Source organism: Myotis nattereri, assembly GCF_964212035.1.
Source record: "Myotis nattereri genome assembly, chromosome: 1".
NCBI lineage: Eukaryota > Metazoa > Chordata > Mammalia > Chiroptera > Vespertilionidae > Myotis > Myotis nattereri.
Genome location: NC_138075.1, coordinates 65843781 through 65863587, shown reverse-complemented (window position 1 = coordinate 65863587; position 19807 = coordinate 65843781). Strand labels below are relative to the sequence as shown.

Genomic DNA, 19807 nt, shown 5'->3' with positions numbered 1-19807 from the left:
CCCAGAGATCGGAAGGTTTCCTAATATAGTCTTCCTCGCGTGCATGAAGAAGCCCTAATTCTTGGGCCCCAGAATGGAGAATAAATCTGAAATTCGTCCCTGTGTTTGTTAGCTCTGTGTCCTTGGGAAAGTCTCTGAGCTTCAATTTCCTCATGTAAAATGGGGATAATAATAGGATTGAATAGCAGGAAGTGTGAGGATTAAATGAGCTAATTCATGTAGTGTTGTTCTTAACAGTGTTCTTGGCATTTAGTAACCATTCATTATCATTTTTACTGTCACTATTACTATTATTATTCACCTGTTTAAGTTCTGTCTGTCCTTTGAGGCTAAGCTTACATTCCCCCTCTTCCATGAAGTATTCCCTGACTACTACACCTGGAACACATCTTGCTTCACCTTTGAGTACCACACTCTTCCTGTTCATCTCCTTTGTTTGATGCATGTGCTGTGCAGTATCCAATGAATATATATATATTTATTGGCTCAGCTGAATTATCCACTTGTTGAGGGTAGGACCTTCATCTCCCAGAACAGTGCCCTGCATGTAGTGTATACACTGAACAGGAACTGTTGATTGAATTCTGATCTGCCTCTATGCCACAGGAGCAGTCATAACCCTGGGGAAAGCACAGACATTCCGATTCAACCACCCAGCAGAGGCCGCTGTCCTTCGGCAGAGAAGGCAGGTTAGCATGCTGTGCTTTCAGTGTGGCTGCTGGCCTCCCTCTTTCTCCTTTCTGAGGAAGGAGTTTGAGCTTTGTTTGGTCCTCTTGGGAGGGTGGGGAGGGTTGATGACTGCAGTCTTGCTGTGCTTTCTTCCTGTTCCCAGGTCGGAGAGGCTGTTGGTGGTAGTGGCTCTTTGGAGTGGCTGAACTTGGATGGGGATGTCACTGCCTCCAGGTTGGGTCTCTGCTCTCTGCTTGGGAAGAAAAGGTGAGAAACAGCTGCTCATTCTGCTGTGTAACCTATGAGTTTTTCTCCTCAGTCCATTACAACATGGAGCTGGGAGGAGATGAGGGTACGCAGCCAAGGTCTGAGTGAAGCCTGGTCTGCACCAACTTGGAATGCGATCTGAAGATGCTGAGCTAGCTGCTTGGCTGATAGTTGGCAGGGAAGTGGTCTTGGCCCTCATTTATTTCCTCTTTGATATTCCAGCTTTCTTCATCACTGAAAGGTATGACATGTGTTTCCTATCCCACTTTCCTCTGTCAACAAGATTTAAATGTGATGTTTGTAGGTAGCTTTGATACAGCTTCCGAACTTACCTCCCTGTAAACCTCTTTATCTTCCATGCTGCCTGTGGGGGAGCTCGCGGGTGTCACACAGCTTCCAGGACTATGGCTTTCTCTGAGTTTTTAAAGACATTGTGGGACTGAGACTCCTTTTTTTTCTCTTTGCCAAGAGTCCAGAACTGCATAGCAGGGCAGGGCCTCCAGAAACAATGTGAAAATATCTTGGGGTTCTGCCCTCTCCCATCCACTTCACCAGCACTGTAACTGAAGCATGGAGCCAGAGTTTTGTGTGTGATTGGTGGCAACTACTTTTCTTCTTCATAGTCATTTTCCACCCATTTCTTCATAGAATTTCCTTCCAGATCTAGATACCTGTGGATTTGGCACTGGGAACAGTGGTATCCTTCTGTTCCCATAGCCAAAGTGGCTGCTGCCTTGGGGACTTCCTTCAGAAATGTCAGCAGGAGATTCGGTGCCTGTGAGACCGCGGGTGTCAGGTGCTGTCCAGCCCCATGAGCACAGGGCTCCTGGAAGGGTTCTGATGGCACTTGGTCCCTTGGTTCCTTCACGAGGACCCAGCTGCTCTTTCCTCAGGCCAGGTGAATGCAGTGGCAGCTGAAGATAGTCTTAAGTCAGACCTTGTAGTGAGGGATGTTGGATGCAGGAGTGGGAGTGCACTGGTGCAGGTATGTGAAGCAGGCACATCCTCACAGCGGGGCTGCTGAGGACCAAAGGATTCACCAGAGTCTAAGGGGGAACTGAGGGTTCAATGGGGGGACTGGTAAGGTGGGAGAGGGTCAAGTGTATCAAGGTCAAGATGGACTCAGGACTGAGGCTGAGGCTCTTGCTTAGTCAGAGTGGCCCTCCCTTTTTTGTAATGAGTCCATGAAAAGAGACCTTGTTTAGGTAAGATTTCTGTTGGAAAGATGCACTAAGATCTGTTTTTCCCAGAGTTCAGAGGCTTACAGAGAATGGCTCTGCAACTTAAAGAGTGAGGATGATGGGGTTGGATAAAGTTGCTTCACTTCCTGGCGATGACAGAAAAGCTGTGTGACCTTCAGCAAGTCTCTGAGTCTATTTGCTCCTCTAAGTAAGGGTACTGCCATCTCTCTCCCAGGGACCCTTGAAGTAGGATGAAAGAGCTAGAACATGTGGAGTGCTCTGCCAAGTACCTGACATCCCACAGCTACAGCTCCCCAGTGGGAGGCTCTTGTGGGGAGCTGTCCAGGAATGCAGCTTCCCTTTCGCTTTCCTGTCCCCATCTCACCCAGCTGACCAGAGAACACTGGCCTCCTGTCCTTTTACGGCCTTCTTGGGCTCTCTAGCTCCACAGGCACTGACATGACCTTTCAGTAACACTGAGAAGGCACCCTTTCATTCAGAGAGGACAGAGAGATTGGAGAGTCAAGGCTTCCCACTCGCTGCCTCCACGCTTCAGCACCAGCTCTAGAAGCCTGTGGGCTGAGCTGGTCCTGCCCAGCTGCCGTAGCCAGCATCCTGTGCCAGTCCTGGTAGAGGTTGGGTGTGTGGGGCTCTGGCCTGTGATTGGGCAGAGGGACTGGGGAGAGAACCCATGAGAGTGGAGAAAACTGCCTGTTGTCAGCTGGGTTCCCAGTGGTGTGTGGCTGCATCTCCATGACAGTCTTTCCTCTGCTTTTGGGTGGGGTTGGCTCCCAAGCCTCTCCTTGTCCTAGGCTTTCTTTCCCTCCCACCCGTGGGGAGCCTGCAAAGCCAGAGCTGACTCCAGAGAGTTGCAGAGCCTTTCTCTGTAAGCCTCTAACTCCAGGGGAAATTGCCAGTCTGCCTCCTTTCCTCTTGCAGCAGTGATCTGGACCAGAGAGGGGTTTGTCCTTGAAACTGTTCTTTGCAGTTTCCCGTTTGGAATTTTGGGGACTTAACCTTAAGTGCCCAGGGCCTGGGAGACACTGTCATTGCTGCTCCCGCTACTGCTGCATTAGTGAGCAGACGCTGCTGCATTCTGCTGCAGAAGCTGTCAGACTCAAGGTGGCCAGAAGGGCACCAGGCAGCAGCTGGGGGAGGCAGGAGCCACCCAAGATGAAGGGCATTCATCTGAGAGAGACAGAGGTCCTTGGCTGGCAGGTACCTGAAGGCTTGCCCTTGGTAATCAACCCAGATATGTAGCATAAGGTTGGTATTTTCTTTTTCATTTGCTTTTTGGCTGACGTACTTAGCAGGGGAGCCATTTTCAGCCTGATGGCAGGTGGCATCTTGGGTGAATACGCATTGTCTGCAGTGATCCTCTTAGCCTGCCCGCCTCATAGGCCTGATGCTGCTGTGAAGGAAACGACTGGGTTATTAGCAGCTGCCACTTTCCAGGAGGAGGGCTAGAGGGAGCGCACCTTTAGGGAGAAGGAAATTGCAGTCAGGGTTCGAGATGGCAGAGGAGGAAGCTAAATGCTCTCAGGGAATTCAGAATAAAGATCCCCTTCCTGCCCCGGGCATCTGATGGTCTGGATCTTAGCTGAGTTTGTCTGAGACCCTCAGATGGGCTTATGTTGGAATTCAGCTCTGTGGTCAGACAGATTTTGGAGCAGTAGTGCAGGCATGACACGTGTATAAAATGTTTTCCTGCTTTTTCTGTTCATGTGGCGTTAACTGGTTTTTTATTCCAATTACTCTCCCTAGCCTTTTGCCTCACATGCATCGAAGAGCTTCTTTCTCTTTTATGTACACTCCACTTTGTGTATTGGCCTTTTGCCCACAGCAGCAGTGCCAGTCTTCCCCATAGTGCACTTGCTCAAGTGTCAGGGCCTGTCCTAGTCCTTGGACCTGTAGTACATCGAGCGACCTCACTGCGTCCTTCACAGAGAAGACACTGCAGGTGTGTCAGCTTCTACTATGCACTTCTCATCTGCCTAGTCACTCCCCCTCCCATCCATCCTTCACTGTCCTCCTAGACCTATATTAAGAGATATTAATTCCTCTAAGCGAGAGGCAGCAAATGATCTGTTAAGGGCCAGGTAGTATCTTGGGCTTTATAGGACTTACAGTCTCTGCTGCAGTGACTCGACTCTGCCAGAGCGGCGCAGAAGCAGCCTGGACCATACATCTGAGTGGTCCGGCTGTGATCCTGACACTTCCCTCACAAAAAACCCAACCTGCCTCACAGGCTATAACCCTCTGCTTCGAAAGCCTCCGTGGTTTCATTCTGGCCTATGAAATGTAAATCTCCTGAGCAGAGTGAGCCTTGAGAGCAGCGGTTCTCAACCCGTGGGTCGCGACCCCTTTGGGGGTCAAACGACCCTTTCACAGAGGTCGCCTAAGACCATCAGAAAACACATATATAATTACATATTGTTTTTGTGATTAATCACTATACTTTAATTATGTTCAATTTGTAACAATGAAATTGGGGGTCACCACAACATGAGGAACTGTGTTAAAGGGTCGCGGCGTTAGGAAGGTTGAGAACCACTGCTTTAGAGCACACTGCTTGACTGAGAGCTGGTTCCAGTGTCAGGTCCTGGCACCCTGGGGCTGGCACGAGCGCTGTGGGAGGCTGGATTCGGGCGCTTTTGTGAGCCTCTAGGATCCTGACCCTTCTCATTGCCAACCTGGAGCACCCATGCAGTTACCCAGAATGACAGGGACGGAGTGACCCTGCAGAAACAGCACACAGGTCCTCTCTAGAAGGCAGTGTATGACTGGGCAGAGTTAGCATGCAGGCCGAAGCTGTCCGTTTTCAGGGGAAGGCTCTCGCTCATCCATGTTCACATAGGAACCTGGTGGTATGACTGTGATCTAGAATTCTTTTTAAACTTTGTATTCTGGAAAATGCCACGTACACTACAAACATCAACTCATAGCTAATCTTGTTTCATTTACATACCCACTCACTGGACCTAAACAAATCCCGGACAGTTTCACCAGAAAACGCTTCTGCATCTGTCCCTGAAATGCATACGACAGGCTCACACTCGGGAGCTCCTCCAGCGCTGGCTCTCACAGGCGGTGCGTGTGCATCTCCTCCCCTGGACTAGGGTCTCCTCCAGGGAACAGAGGGGCCGCTGTAGTCTGCACATGTGCGACACCCTCCATTCCGACAGTGGCTCTGGGCTTCTGCTCCACTTTGTTTCTAGCAGAAAACTTTTTTTTTTTAAAGGACAAAATTTCTTGATTTAGCTAAAATGTTCCAGAGTTTTGTTGGTTTATTTGTTTGTGTGAAAGCTGCTTTATGTTCCTGGTTATTTTCCTTAACCAAAATATATTTGTGTTTCTGCTAAACCCACAACCTAAGAATATACTAGTCTAAGGACTGTTCTCCATCCTGCACTGTGACATCACGAGCTGCCTGTGACACCACGCCTGGGAGTCCCACGTTGCCAGAAGTCCAAAGCCTCTCTGCCTGGTTGAATTCAGGGCTCTCTGAGAGAGGCTTCTCTGGGACTGAACTGGGTTTGCATTTCCCTGGGTAACCCCGGCCCCTCTGTGACAGGAAAGTGCTGGGGGAGCAGAGTGACGAGGAACAGCTACCCAGGGCTGGAGAGACGCCTCAGAGGGCCGAGATTCAGCAGCAGGATTCGAGGCAGCGAATCCTAGCGCAGCAGATTAGAGCCAAACAGGACCTGGAATTCGAGCAGGCACCCGTCAGCTGGCAGATTAAAGAAGGTAGGTGCCCGCTGCTCACAATGTCTGCTTCATCTTCCAGCCTCTTCATTTTCACGCTTCCCCAGCCTTCTGTATTCTCGCCTTGGTTTTCTTTGTGATATGATGGAATCTTTGGCATTAGGCATTCTCTCCTCTGTTTTACAGTCCTGAGGTTCTGACAAGGGGCTGGAAGCAAGAATAAGGAAGCAGCTTCCTACTGCCCCTGAGTAATGAACCTCTGCTCACTCTTTCTCATGCGCACATTTGTCTCTGCTCCGCTACCTACCCTGCCACGTGCCCCCCACTGTGCCGAGGCCTGGGGCTTCATTCCCTTGCCCGGTGGTAGGGGGATGCCACCCTTGCCAGCTCTTTCACTCTGTACAGGTCCAGCCATGGCCGGAGGTGTCTGAGCCCAGGCAGCCACCTGCAGGGAGGGAGGTGCTAACTTTCTCTCAGGATGTTTTTGGTTTCCAGACCAGCAGTGGCTGCTCAGAGAAGAGACCTGGCTGGCCAGCTTGCAGCAGCAGCAACAGCAAGACCATATAGCAGAGAAAGAACTTGAGGCCTCTGTGCCCACTCATTCTTGGCTTCAGACATATCCTGAGACTCAATCGTCCCCACTGGTCAGAAGCCAGAAGAGGGCGGTGCCACTTCAGCTCCTGCGGAGACGAGCTCTTCGGGCAGCAGAGAGGAACGTAAGGCGAAAAAAGGTCTCATTCCAGCTCGAGAGAGGCATCAAGAAGCGGAGGCTGCTGGAGACCCAGAAGAGACTGGAGCAGCTCAAGGCATTGTACTGGCTTCAGGATGAGGGTTCCCAGGAGCCCCCACACCAGGTCCCCGGCCCTGATGCCTTCCCAGGACGTCAATGTAGAAGCAGATCGACAAGTGGCAGCTTTTTGAGCCTCCGAGAACTCTGCCTCCGGTACTTGCCCCAGCTACGCAGGTACAGGCAGCACTTGTCCCCTGGAAGCTTTGGCTGAGGTTTACAACCTCGTTGCCAGCCTCAGCTTCCTCAGTCTGTAAAATGGAAAGATGTGTTTGCTCATCTCTTCCTCATCACCCTGTTCCTCTTCTGCTCCTCTTCTTCTTTCTCTGTAGTTGATATCCGCTAAGTCTGAGGCTTTTCCCTTCTCCCACTCTGAGAGGAAGCTCTTGCTTCTTTGGTGCAATCTACATGAGCCTTATTTTTTATCTATAGACTCTGATTATCCACTTACACCTCCTTGTGTATTCCTGCCTCACCTCCATCTCATCTTGCCTCAAACTAGATTCTGTCCCCACATTTCCTCCTCCTCCCTCCCCACCTGACCTGCCACCTCAAGTGAGCTTCTCAACCCCACCTGCCGACTGGTGAGTGAGTGGAACACTGTCTTTCTGACTCCAGGTTCAATTTGGGGTCTTCTTGTTTCTTTTCTCCTTCACTCCTTACATTCAGTCAAGGTAAGGATATGTTTTCTCCCAGAATGCTTGGAACAGGGGACTGTGTCTACCTCTTTATATCCTATGGGCCTAGCACAGTCCTTGCCCATAGTAGGTACACAATTAATGTCTGTGGTGGTGGTACATTCGCTCACATCTCTGGTCTTCAGAGTAGTAGGCAGCCTTTAAAAAAAACACACCAACCTTTTATTATGAAAAATTTAAGCATACACAAAGTTGGGGAATAATGCCTAACACTTATATTTGGCAATTATCAAGATTTACCAAGCTTGCTCTATCTAACCTCCTTCCTTTTTCTGGCGAAGTATTTTAAATCAACTCCTAGACATCATGCCATTTCAGTCCTATGTTAGGTATACACTTCTAAAACATAAGGACTTTTCTTATACCCACATTGTTAGTATCACACCTAACAAAATTAAGGTAAATTATTAGGTATTAGAGGCCCGGTGCACGAAATTAGTGCACTGTGGCGGGGGGTGTGTCCCTCAGCCCAGTCTGCACTCTCTCCAATCTGGAACCCCTCGGGGGATGTCCAATTGCTGGTTTAGGCTGATCCCAGGGATCAGGCTAAACCAGCAGTTGGACATCCCTCTCACAACCCGTGACTGCTGGCTCCCAACCGCTTGCCTGCCTGCCTGTCTGATTGCCCCTAACCACTCCCCTGCCAGCCTGATCGACACCTAACTGCTCCCCTGCCAGCCCGATAGCCCCCAACTCCCCTCCCCTGCAGGCTCAGTCCCCCCCAACTGCCCTTCCCTGCTGGCCTGGTTGCCCCTAACTGCCCTTCCCTGCAGGCCTGGTCCTGCCCAACTGCCTTCCTCTGCAGGCCTGGTCGCCCCAAACTGCCCTTCCCTGCCAGTCTGGTCACCCACAACTGCCCTCCCCTGCTGGCCACCTTGTGGTGGCCATCTTTGACCACATGGGGGTGGCCATCATGTGTGAGGGGTGATGGTCAATTTGCATATTACCTCTTTATTATATAGGATACTCTACACCTAGACCATATTCAAATTTCTCTAATTGCCTAAAAATATCTTTTTACAGTTAGTTCAAATTAAGATCTAAATAGGTTTTACATACTGCATGTGGTTATGTCTTTTAATCAATTATTTGTTTCATTTCTTTATATCACTGATTTGTTAAAGAGAGTGGGCCAGTTCTTTAGAATGTACTATGTTTTAGATTTGTCCGTTTGATTCCTTGTAGTGTTATTTAAACTGTTCCTCTGTTCCTTCTATTGCCGATTAAGTAGAAGTTTTCTTCAAAGGCATGATGAGATTCAGATTCAGTTCAACCTTTTTATGAGATAAAATATTGAGGAACAGAGTATACCTGAGGCCGCTTTGAGAGCTAGGACTATAGTCCACAGTTTCCTTTTGTTTCTACGAAGCTTTCCTCTGACACCTAAGAACGTAGGGGACACGACATTGGCCTGGTTTCTAACCTCTTGCAGTGCAGTAAGTGGGACTTTGTAGTCCCTCTGTCAGCAGGAAGTAGGGACTGCTTGCTTTTCTGAGATGGCTTTCCTTGTCTCCACAGTGTTTTCCTGAATCGGGATCCCTCTAGCACATTACCTCCTATACCCGACTCTACTGATCAGACATCAGAGAAAACCCAATCAGAAGAGTCTTTGTCCCAGGCTGCTTCTTATCCTCCAAGGACAGGGAATTTCAGCAACAATGTCCTCTGTTCCTTGGGTGAGGGGCAGCTCTGCACAGCCAGGGCGGCCATGGCCAGGAGGAGAGCCTGGGCCTCAGGCACCCGCTTCAGCATGAGCTCTATGTCTTCCAGCAACCAGGAGAGGGGGAGCGGGAGTCAGCAGCCCCACTGGGTGGTATCCCAGAGCTTAGCCTCTCTGGGCCAACCAGCTAACATGCTGAAGCCAAGGGATGAGCCAGAGGCCCTCACGCCTTCCACCCAGGCCAGGAGGACTAAGAGACTGTCAGACTCTGGCCACGGACCAGCAGGGTGGCAAAAAGAAGGGTACCTTGAGACCCACAAGGCTGCTGACGGAGCCAGTTGCAGTTGCCCACATCCCCGTGGACCCAGACAGGCAGCTGGGCCTGGAAAGGCAGCCAGAACTTTTTGGAAAGAATCCCAACCACCTTCTCCAAATAGGGCATCGAAAGGGCAGAAGAAGGTGCTGGCAACTAAGGTCAGAGACATTACCAAAAAGTCCTCTCATTTGCCTCATGGCAGCCCTTTGAAGAGGCAACACAGTGCAGGGAGCGCAGACACCATGGCCTCACTCACCGATGCCGGCCCAGTGGAGGATCCCACAGGAGAAAAAGACGGAGATTTATCGGATGCAGATAGCAGTTACTCAGTGGATTCTCTCTCCTGTGTCTGTGCCAAAGCCCCGACGGAGCCACGGAAGCCAGGGCACCCCCCGAGGAGGGAATGGCATCTCCCAGAGTCAGAGAACACTGAAAGTGACAACAGCCAAATATCTGAGGACTCGCTGACCGAGAAGGGGAACCAAAGTCCACCGGACAGCCCAGGGGACAGTTATCTTACCTATGGCCACGGCGACCCCAGGGCCAGAGCTAGAGCATCTATGAGGCGCTTCACCACATCCTCAGACGGGGGCCTGTTTGCCCAGGCTCACAGGAGCTTTTCGCTGGATAGCCTGATTGCCGCTGAGGAAGAACTCGGGGAAGATCAGCGGGAAGAGCCTTTCTTCAGTTCAGCCGATGAGATGCCAACAGAGACGTTTTGGCGCCTGCAGACCTCCAGTCTGCCCGTAGTGAGCCAGGAGGCAATGTGCAGGCTTGGTCCCATCCCCCACAGAAAAGGAGCCAGGCTAGATGCCATCCTGCCAATGAGCAGTTCATTTTACCTTGATTCCCAGCCCCTGCCCCGCTGTGCACAGCCTGAGTCGGAGGTGGAGGCGAGGTCCTCTGAGCAAGCCACCACTCTGCAAAGCATGCCGCTTTCGAGAGGGAGCCCTCTGTTGTCCATGGATTCCTGGTTTTCCTGTGACTCCAAGATCAATCCCAACAGCCCCCTGGGAATAGTGGGTTCTTTATGTCCAAGTCCTGATGTCCAGGAATTTCAGCCCAATGGTCGGGAGAGGCCTGGATTCTGGCCAAAGATGGAAGAACTAAAGCCATCGGGTACAGAAGCAGTCCTGCCCTATACTTCCAAACTGCCCCCTGGTGGTGCGGAGCTGCCCTGCAGTGTCAGAGCTGTGTACAATATTCCTGCTTCTGATACATCCAGGTTGTCCCTCTGGGGGTCATACAGGCTTCTTCAGTCTCGAGTTGATGGCACCTTTCAGGCCAGAGGTGTCTCTGACCCAGCCCAGCAGGGCAACTCTGAAACATCCAACAACTCAAGTGTATCGAGTGTGCTGCCTGCCTCTGCCACCTCATTTACTTACGTAGGCAGCGCCTGTGAGAGGGACTGGGCTGCCCTTCAGCAAAAGTACCTCCTTGAACTATCTCATCCTGTGTCGGAGGCCATAGGAGAGCCCAGGCCAGCTTTCACCTCCCTCGAGGAAGACTCTGGTTCCCTGACCCCAGTTTCTAGCAGAGGAGCAGATACTGTATTGGTAGTTGGTTCTGGGCTATCTAGCAGTTTGAAGTTCAACAACTTTCCTATCCATATACCCAAAATTAGGCATTTGAGGGCAGAGAAAGAACAGGACAGTTTGGGTGTCGAGTTAGAAGGCACTTCAGATTTCTTTACAACTAGTGAGAAAGAGGTGAGTTGCAGTGGAAATTATTCAGCAGACATAGAATCATTGACTTCTGGAGCTACAAATGCACAGGTCTTTGCAGCAGAGAACAAGGTGGCAAATTCCATGATGGGAGCATGTGAAATCAAACAGAACCACTTGGAAGAGTCCTCACAGAGTAGCGGGAGGAAGCCTGGAACGATGACTTCCTCTGATGAATGTTTCTTCCTGAAGAACCCTTGTCACAGTAATGTCACCATAGCCACCAACGAAGATCCTCGGCCCCAAAGTTGTGCTCCTCTCAGAAAGAATAGTACAGGCCTGGCAGGGCCAGTAAATCACAACAGCCACCTCCCCCAACAGGAAGAGGAGGCAGACTGCCAGGAGAGCTCCCAGGAAGTGGTGGGAAGACACGCCAATCTTTCCTTTGCCTTTCCGTCAGGCCCAGAGCTGTACCTGCACTCTGCTCCTTGGAATTCATGCCCGTCTTCCCTGCAGCCACCTCCCTTAGAAACATTCTACGTGACCAAAAGCCGGGATGCCCTGACGGAAACGGCCTTAGAGATCCCGGCTTGCAGAGAAGCCAGAGTGCCTTCCCCACCCCCCAGGGAGGCCTGGGGCTTTGGTCAGGACTACCAAGCCCTCCAGAATGTTTATTTAGAGAATAATTTGCCGGTGCTGTTACAAAAACAGAATGCCAAGATTGCCTCATTGCAGCAGGTCACAGTGGAGAGGCCACTTGATCTGAACACCACGGAGGTTAGTGGCGAAATAGGGAAATGCGCTGGAAGCCATAATTCAGTATATTTTTTTGTTGCTCAGAACAGACATTTTCTTACATCTGCCAGCACGAAAGTATGTGAATATGAAAATCAATTTGGAAATTTAAATAAACACTGTCTTCCGGCACTCGAGGGAGAAAAGACCACGGTACAGTCCAGTTGCACTGTTTCCTCGGACAGTTCTGGGTCTGGGAAGCCGCTTTTTGTTTGTGAGTCTCAAGCAAGTGGGGACGAAGGGCAGGAGCAGAACGCAGCCCTAAGACAGAGCCAGGCCTCTGAGAGGGACAGACAGTCCCCTTTGGGGGCCAGGTCTGATCTCACCTGTAAAACCATCAGTTTAGGTTTTGACAAGGACGTGCTGGGGGGCACTGCTCGCTCTTTGAAGTCTAGATCAGCGTATCATAGAGTAAGGAGCCCAGAGACAATGGCCCAGGATGGGAGTCCGACCCACAGAGGGGAATGGAAGAATGAAACTGGGCTTCCTGGAAAATCTCTCCAACCCAAAGACAGCTCAGAAGAGTTTAAGCAGCCATGGACAGAATCTACACAAGAAAGGTTCCAGTCAGTTATATACTCTCAGGAAAGAAACCTCACTGAACACAGGGGCCCTGGAAAGTTGCAAGAAGTGTTAAATCCCAAAGAACCACCTTCTGGAAAGAAACAGAATAAAAGAGTTAATAATGCTGACGAAATGGCTAGGCTAATTAAGAGTGTCATGCAGCTAGAAAATGGTATCTTGGAAATCGAATCCAAGCAGAATAAGCAGCTGTATGCTTCCCATACACTGGGAGTCAGTCATGAGTTTGTGTTCCAGGACAAGGAGATGGCTGATCGTGTCGTTAAGCCAGGCAGCTCTAGAAACCACCTGTCTTCTCCAGAATACACAGATGATACTGATTTTAGGGATGGTGACGCTGGAGAAATGGAGACTAGCAGTAGCACTGGGGAAGATCCCCAGGACCAGAAAATCATGCTGAGTCCCTTCAAGTCAAGAGACTGGGTACAAGACATTAAATTTGTGAGAGAGCACAATCCCCCAGCTGTATTAGACAGACCTGCCAGGGACCCCTGTGATTATTTAGGGATATGTACAACTCACAGTGAGTGCACCAGAACTTTTGTTAATCCAAGGAGAAGGAAAGCATTGGCTAGAGCTGTGCCATTCCAGCCCAGGCCCGAGTGGCCCTCTGAGGAGGAAAATGAGGTGGTGCATGCATCAGCAAGCCCCAGAAGGCAGCCCCATGGCTTGGAAAGTCTTGAGGAATCGGAGACTATGAAAGGTTGTCAGGAGAGCCACGTTCCCAAACACATAAGTAGTTTTTACCCAGAGAAGCCAAAAGTTCAAGGCAGAGTTAAAGAAATGACTATGCAAAGAGGAGAGAGCCTACACGAGCAATACAGAATGGTCTCATCGACTCAGAAATTTCTTAGTCCAAGCCAACGTTGTATGGGCACGTTTTTCAGCCAGGAGACAGGCTCATTGCTGAGTCAGCCAGACTCATCTATGGCTCCCCATGGAGACCTGAGTAACACCTTGCCCTTGAATTCCCCAAGACTGCCAAGAAGCTATCTTCATGCGCCTGATACTGTAGGCATCTCTTCAGTTGACTATGTGCTGGATCCTACAGTGTTGAAAATGCCTAACAGTCTCTGGGTAACTGAAGCAGGATGTCAGGGCCAGAGTGGAGTGCCCAGAAGCCACAGCCCTCAGGGAAATGTGCAAGAGGCGTCCTCCAGGGCGCACACTGCTTGCTGTGGGTCTGCAGTCTTCATGGCCATGGGATCTTGGGATCAATCTGGTGCACCAGAGACCATTCCCCTGGGGACTGAGAGCAGGAGATCAGCAAGCAGCAGTCCCCAAGACCTGGGAGGGGGCCCCAGAAGCACCTCGATGGGCTTGAGTACCAGGGTGGATTCTGCTTCTGAAGCCAAGGTGGCTGTACAAAAAGGAGCAGAAAGAGCCAGTTCCCTTAACTGGGTCTCTAGCCCACTTAAAAAGAGGGTCAACTGTCCCTTAGAAGAGGGTAACAACCAGTGCAGGGAGGTGAGGCAGAAGGCAGAGGCGGCGGCCGAGGACCTTAGTCCTACCGGTGCTACTTTCTCAGCAGCCGTGTCCCTGGAGACACACCCTGAGCCCTCTGCACATACATCCACGGGCTTAGCGGTGCTGGAGGAAATCAGAGAGACAGAGGCCCACGGAGCACAGCTTCATGACTTGGCGACTGAGGGCACAGTCCGTCCTTACTATGAGACTTTATTAGAGTCTGCATGTTCTTCAAGGGCCCCGAATGGGCCCGAGTGTCAACAAACGGACCAGCCAGTGTCAGACAGGACCGGAAATGAGGGTGAAGCACAGGGGTTTCATGTGGCGTCTCCCTCTGCTGAACCAGGACATCTGTGGACTGATAAGAGGAAAGCCCTTAAGACCACACCCCTCTCTGCAGACAGCTTTCAGCCTCTGCCCAACACTGAAGGTAACAAAGGGCCACGCCAGCCCTCACAGACGTCGTCCCACACTGACCATGCTCTAGGCAAAAGCCATTATCCTGGACAACTACGGCCTTTTCTGAGAGCAGATGAGCAGTGTATATGTTATTCTGGCCCATTTGAAATCGTGGAGAAAAAGCAAGAAGCAATTAGAATTTCTGCTGATCCTGTAGGCCCGGACAGTCTTCTTTCTTCAGCTATAGAGGAAGCCAGGAGGGTAACAGCAGGGAAAGTAGGGGCTGCCTTATCTTCTCAGGAACCTTCTGACAATCCCGGAGTGAGCCAGCATGGGAAGAGCCAGTCAGTTCCCTGGGAGATGGCAGAGGGCATGCCCCCTGGCAGTCAGGAGAGCAACCAGGCACACCAAGAACCTAGAACTCTACACACCACATATGGAGGAGAGTCAGGTAACTTCACCGTGGCTGCACAGGGAGGAAAAACAACCTGTTTTGAAAGTCAGCTTGTGATCTGTAATGTTCAGAATTCTGCCAGTCTCTCAGGGGCTAACCAAGACCATGTCCAAGACCTCGAGGCTTCCAATGGCTTAGAAGAAGGAAGGGCACGTCCCAAACGAAGTAGCGTCCTGCCTGGAACCCTGAGAAGAGCTGAGCTGGCAGCTCCCTCACAGCAGTGTGTGAAGACGGGGAGTGTTGGTTCTGGGCTGGCAGAAGCCTGCAGGGCTGGCAGCAAACACCTGGAGCTGGCTCCATGGCCAGATCAAAGACCTAGCCCAGATCCTGGGGGAGTGAGGGAGGAGGCCCTGTGCAGATGTTCACAGGAAACTTCAGACTGTGTTGTCTTCTCAGGGAGCACTGAAGGCAGAAAGACTCTCAGCCCACCTGGGGGGCAGGAAGGCAGCAGAACTCTTCCTTGTCAACAGCCGTGCAACCCTCAAGCCATTGCTTCTTATGCCTGCTCCTCCCCTTCCTCCACTTCACTGTGTTACAGAGATGGTGACCTGGGGAAGGCTGCCCCACAAACTCTCCACCCAGCCTGCAAAGTATCTTTCAGGGCCTGTGGAATGGATGAGAGAGGAGAGAGCTATTCCAGTGACCCTGATGTGTTCTTGACACATGGCCTTGAGCCCAAAGGCATTCATGTGAAATTTGGGCCACCAGACAGCAGCACTCTGGAACCCTCTGCCACCACTTCTGTCCTCTCTCTGGCTCAAGGCTGCAGCTCCCCTTCTGCCCCTGACATGAAGGCAGGTTCCCTCAGCCCCTCAGTTGCTGCAGGGGATCCGGAGGAAAAGGTTGCCAAGAAGACAGCTCGTGCAGAGCTTGAGGCTGCCCCTTTTCCTAAAGGCGTGTGCTCTGAGCCACTGAAGAAGTTTCAGGACAGCTCAGTAGGTGGCCAGAATGCACAGGAGTCTCAAACCAAGCCAGAGCTACCTGCAACAACCAGGAGACAACACACCCTGAATTTAAGTGAAGGGTCTGTTGAGAGTGAGCTGCTGGTGGAACCACAGCATGGATGTTTAGAAAATGCTGTCAGATGCCTTCCAGAAAAGCCACAATTTTCCACCAAGTCCAGGGATCACAGTAGCTTGGATCCCCAAGCCAAATTTGCAGCCAAGTTAAAGCACATCTCCCGTCCCCAGGCTGGCAGTCCCTGGGAGGAGAAAAAGCAGCAGAGAGAGCAGGCTTCGGGCGTTGGTGAAGGCCCTGCCCAGCACATGCATCGCCCACGTTCCAACGAAGGTGACCTGGATGGCTTTGAGATGAGAGATGCAGGCGGAGAGGGGGGGGCTGCAGCCAAGGCCTCTGTGCCCCAGATGTTCTCACTGGGCTTTAAAGACTCAGCCAGTGACCCCGTGGTGCCTGCTGCCCAGAGCCCTAGCCAGCCCTCTTCTGGAAGGGAGCAGCCGGCTCTCCCCCACAAGCGCTCACTTCCTGTCATTGCCATTTTCTCTGGCCCCAGACACTCCAGGTCCTCCCCACAGCCACAGTTCTCTGTGATCAGCTCTTCCCGGTCTCTTCAGGAGCTGAATTTGAGTGTGGAACCTCCTTCCCCCACAGATGAAGAGACACAGGGGCCTAACAAATTGTGGAACCCACATCCTAGGGGCCACTCCTTAGGAAAGTCCGCAGTGGGGACATCTCTGGAAGCTGAGGGCTGTGATCAGAAAGCCTCATGTAACGTGAACAGTAGCTCTGCTGATCGCAGGCCCCTTCAACCTGCCAGCCCTCCTTACCCTATGCCTTCAGCTCCCTTGTGCATGCCGACCCCCAGTTTCATGACCTGCTGGATGTCTGGTGCAGTGGAACCGACCCAGCAGGGAAAGCCACAGAGCCTGGGTGGCCAGGCCAGGCCAGAAAAGTGGCTTTCTGAGGCAGACGGAGGAGCATTGCACGTTAGCTCCAGTGACATCAATCCCTACGTTCTGCCCTGCCCTCCAGCGGGTCCGGCGCCCATTGGCTGGAAGCAGTATGTGTTTGGCACTACAGTCGATGTCTCCTGTAGCCAGTCACCCCAGGGCCTGGTACCATCAACAATGGCCAGGTGCTCCTGCATGGACAACGGCCCAGAAGACCAGAACGCCCCATTCCACAACCACCTCAGCACATGTGCCAGTTCCCGAGGTTCACATGAGGCTTGGGGAGTATGGGATTCTTCGCTCGCCTTGGGGAACCACCACATCCTGAAGGGCCCTGATGGAGCAGCCCCCGCTAAGGGTCCCGATGAGAGAGCCCAGTTCCAGGGCCCCCCTGCTGCAGCAGGCCCTCTGAGGAGTGAGTCCCCCCGGACTGAAGGAAGTGCTACAGGCCCAGTGGATGAGATGCTGCTGCTGTGTCCATCAGAGGCGGGCGGCCCTGGGGGACAGTCCAGGATGAACACCTTGGAGCAGGGCACACAGACCTTGGGCTGCAGGCTCCGCTGGAGCCACACGGACATCGCCTCTGCCCATTTGGAAGCCAGCGCAGTGCCGGGGTCTGATCTGGCCTCCTGGGCCAGCATGCACAACCTGTCTGTCCACCTCTCGCAGCTCCTACACAGCACCTCGGAGCTGCTGGGGAGCCTCTCGCAGCCAGGTGTTGCTGAAAAGCAGCAAAACACCAAGAGGGAGAGCCCAGATGAGGCACCCCAGACCCTCATGATGGACGGCTGTACTCAGACCACCATGGATGAGGGCATCCAGACTGACCTGGCCTCCCCACCCCTGCACCCCCAGGCCCCAGAGGCCAGCCCTCAGGAGGTCAGTGTGGTCCTTGAAGTGCTGGGCTCAGGTATCTCCACCACGTCTCAAGAAAAGGGACACGACCCGGGGACAGTTCAGAAGAGAGAGGCGGAGGGAAAAGCATGGAGAACAACTCGGCCCCCAGATCTTCAGGAAGAAAGCACCCCCGGCCGGCCCCAGAGCCCTGCAGTGCCCTCACCCCATCTGAGGGTGCAGAAGGCCCCACTTGGGCAGAACCTCCCTTTTGTGAGCCCCCAAGCTTCTCCCGATGCTGCCCAGCCACCCGGCACCCAGCCCAGTGAACCCTCCTGCCTGGCTGTCAACAGCCCCAGCCTTAGCCTCCCTCATTCCCCAAGACCCTGCCCCAATGCTGCGGAGTCTGTCGGGGAGCCCAGGGTCCCGAAGAAATTGTGCCCCACAGGTGCTTTGTTGGTGGACAGGGCCTCTTCCCCGATACTCGCAGTTAGTGCCAGCACTCAAGGGTCAGAGCTCCCCCTAGGCTCTCTGTCTCTCTCCACCCACTTAGCGCACTCTCTTGAAGGCCATCAGAAACTTGTCTCCAGCCCAGACCTTCCCCTCGACGTCCCCAAGCCTCCAATGGATAATTCTCAAACCATTGACGAGGCAGGCAGCCCACAGCACAGCTCAAAAACTCACGTTTGTTTCCTAGAGCAGCCCCATCAGCAGCTTCAGCCCCAGTCCCCCTCCTGGGTCCAGAGCAGACTGCCGCCTCTGCTGCTGAGGAGCAGGAGTCCGATACCGGCCGAGGGCTTGGTCCCCGAGGACATGGCTCCCTTGGAGTGTGGCCCACTTTGCAGTAGCGGGCCAAATAAATGGCAGAGCAGGACAGAAAATGGGGGTGAGAGTTCAGCATCTGCAGTGGAGCCACAACCCACTGCCAACAGTCCCTCTTCGGGGGAAGGCTGGCAGCACCTCAGTCCCTGCCCTGTATCTGAGTTGACTGATAAAACAAGGCTCCAGGGTTCTACCTCTGGCCCAGCCAAGGCCTGCCAACCTCAGGGGCTGCTGCGCCCCTGTTCCCAGACATGCATGGCTCCTGAGCCCCAGCATCACAGCCTGAGGGACCTCCCAGTGCATAACAAATTTAGGAATTGGTGTGGGGTTCAGGATGGCTCTCGTGGAGAGCTGGGAGTGACGGGGTTGCTGGGACCCAGACATGCCAGCACTGAAGAGCAGGGACAGCATCCCTCACAGCCTCCGGGCGCCCAGAGCCAGGACCCTGCGTGCTCCCAGAAGGAGCAGATGCCCCTGCAAGTTGGGGCCCAGAACCTCGCTCTCAGCACGGAACTCGCAGAAGCGAAGCTGCACCACGGCTTTGGGAAGTCAGATGCCCTGCTCGAGGTGCTGCAGAGCGGGACCGGGGAGGCTCTCACTGCCGGGGAACCGGTGCTGTCCACCTGGGAGGAGCTCCATGCCCGGTAAGGGTCCCAGCCTGGAGTGGGAGGGCGAGGGGGCCTGAGGAAAGAACCAAGGCTACGCGCTGGCTGTTCCCTCTCCTGCTCAGTTCTGGGATCTTCCAGGGCTCAGAGAGAGATTATAAAACGGACAAGGGCATTCATGCCAGTTTCAGTGAATCAATCATGTTTTATCTCAGGCAAAAACAAACCATTGAGTGCCTCCGGAGACAGCGGGCTGAGCGACTTCAGAACTTCCGCCGGACACGAAGCCTCAGCCCCCAGAAACAACTTAGCTTCCTGCCTAACAGGGACCTCCCCGCCCGTAACCTTGACTTACCCAGCAGGCGCCGAGAATACCTGCAGCAACTGAGGAAGGATGTTGTGGAGACAACCAGGTACGGGTGACCCAGAAGCCTGCAAGGGAGTAGGTTCTGTGTGGGGTGAGGGGGTTGTGGGGAGCAGGGCCTGAATCTCAGTGTCCTGGAGGCTGGAGGCTGCAGCTTCCTCTCACAGGAGCAATTCCAGGAGTGGGTCTTCTGTGCCTGTGGACACATGGAGGTGGCTGCGGGAGATGGGCAAAGGGAGCAAAGGATGAGCAGAGTAGCTATGGCATAACGAGGCTGCAGGTCTGAGCCTCCGAGTGGGATACAAAATCAAACTGAGGACCCTGTGGGCAAAGAGAGGATGGCTCACCAGGAGTGGTGTTACACAGAAAGTAAAGGGATGGAAAAAGGTATTTCATGAAATAAGTAGCAATACTTATACCAGGCAAAATAGACTTAAAAACAAAAGTCAAAGAAGGACCCAGCTGTTCTACTGGGCATTTATTAGAAGAAACTCAAAACACTAAATCAAAAAGACAAAATGCACGCCTCTGTTCATTGTAGCATTATCTACAATAACTTAAGTGTCCATCAGTAGATAAATGGATAAAGAAAAAGTAGTGCATTCATGCAATAGAATATGACCTAGCTATA

At 52.5% G+C, this 19807-nt stretch overlaps 1 protein-coding gene across 1 annotated transcript in view; it reads left to right on the top strand.

The window, feature by feature from the left end:
* Positions 1 to 19807, top strand: part of STARD9 (StAR related lipid transfer domain containing 9) — a 98531-nt gene that overhangs the window by 60390 nt on the left and 18334 nt on the right. The window contains exons 19-24 of the mRNA XM_081112709.1: positions 607 to 689; positions 833 to 936; positions 5692 to 5864; positions 6318 to 6786; positions 8826 to 18851; positions 19028 to 19225. Coding sequence (XP_080968835.1) covers positions 607 to 689; positions 833 to 936; positions 5692 to 5864; positions 6318 to 6786; positions 8826 to 18851; positions 19028 to 19225 — 11053 coding nt within the window. The remainder of the gene's footprint in view (positions 1 to 606; positions 690 to 832; positions 937 to 5691; positions 5865 to 6317; positions 6787 to 8825; positions 18852 to 19027; positions 19226 to 19807) is intronic.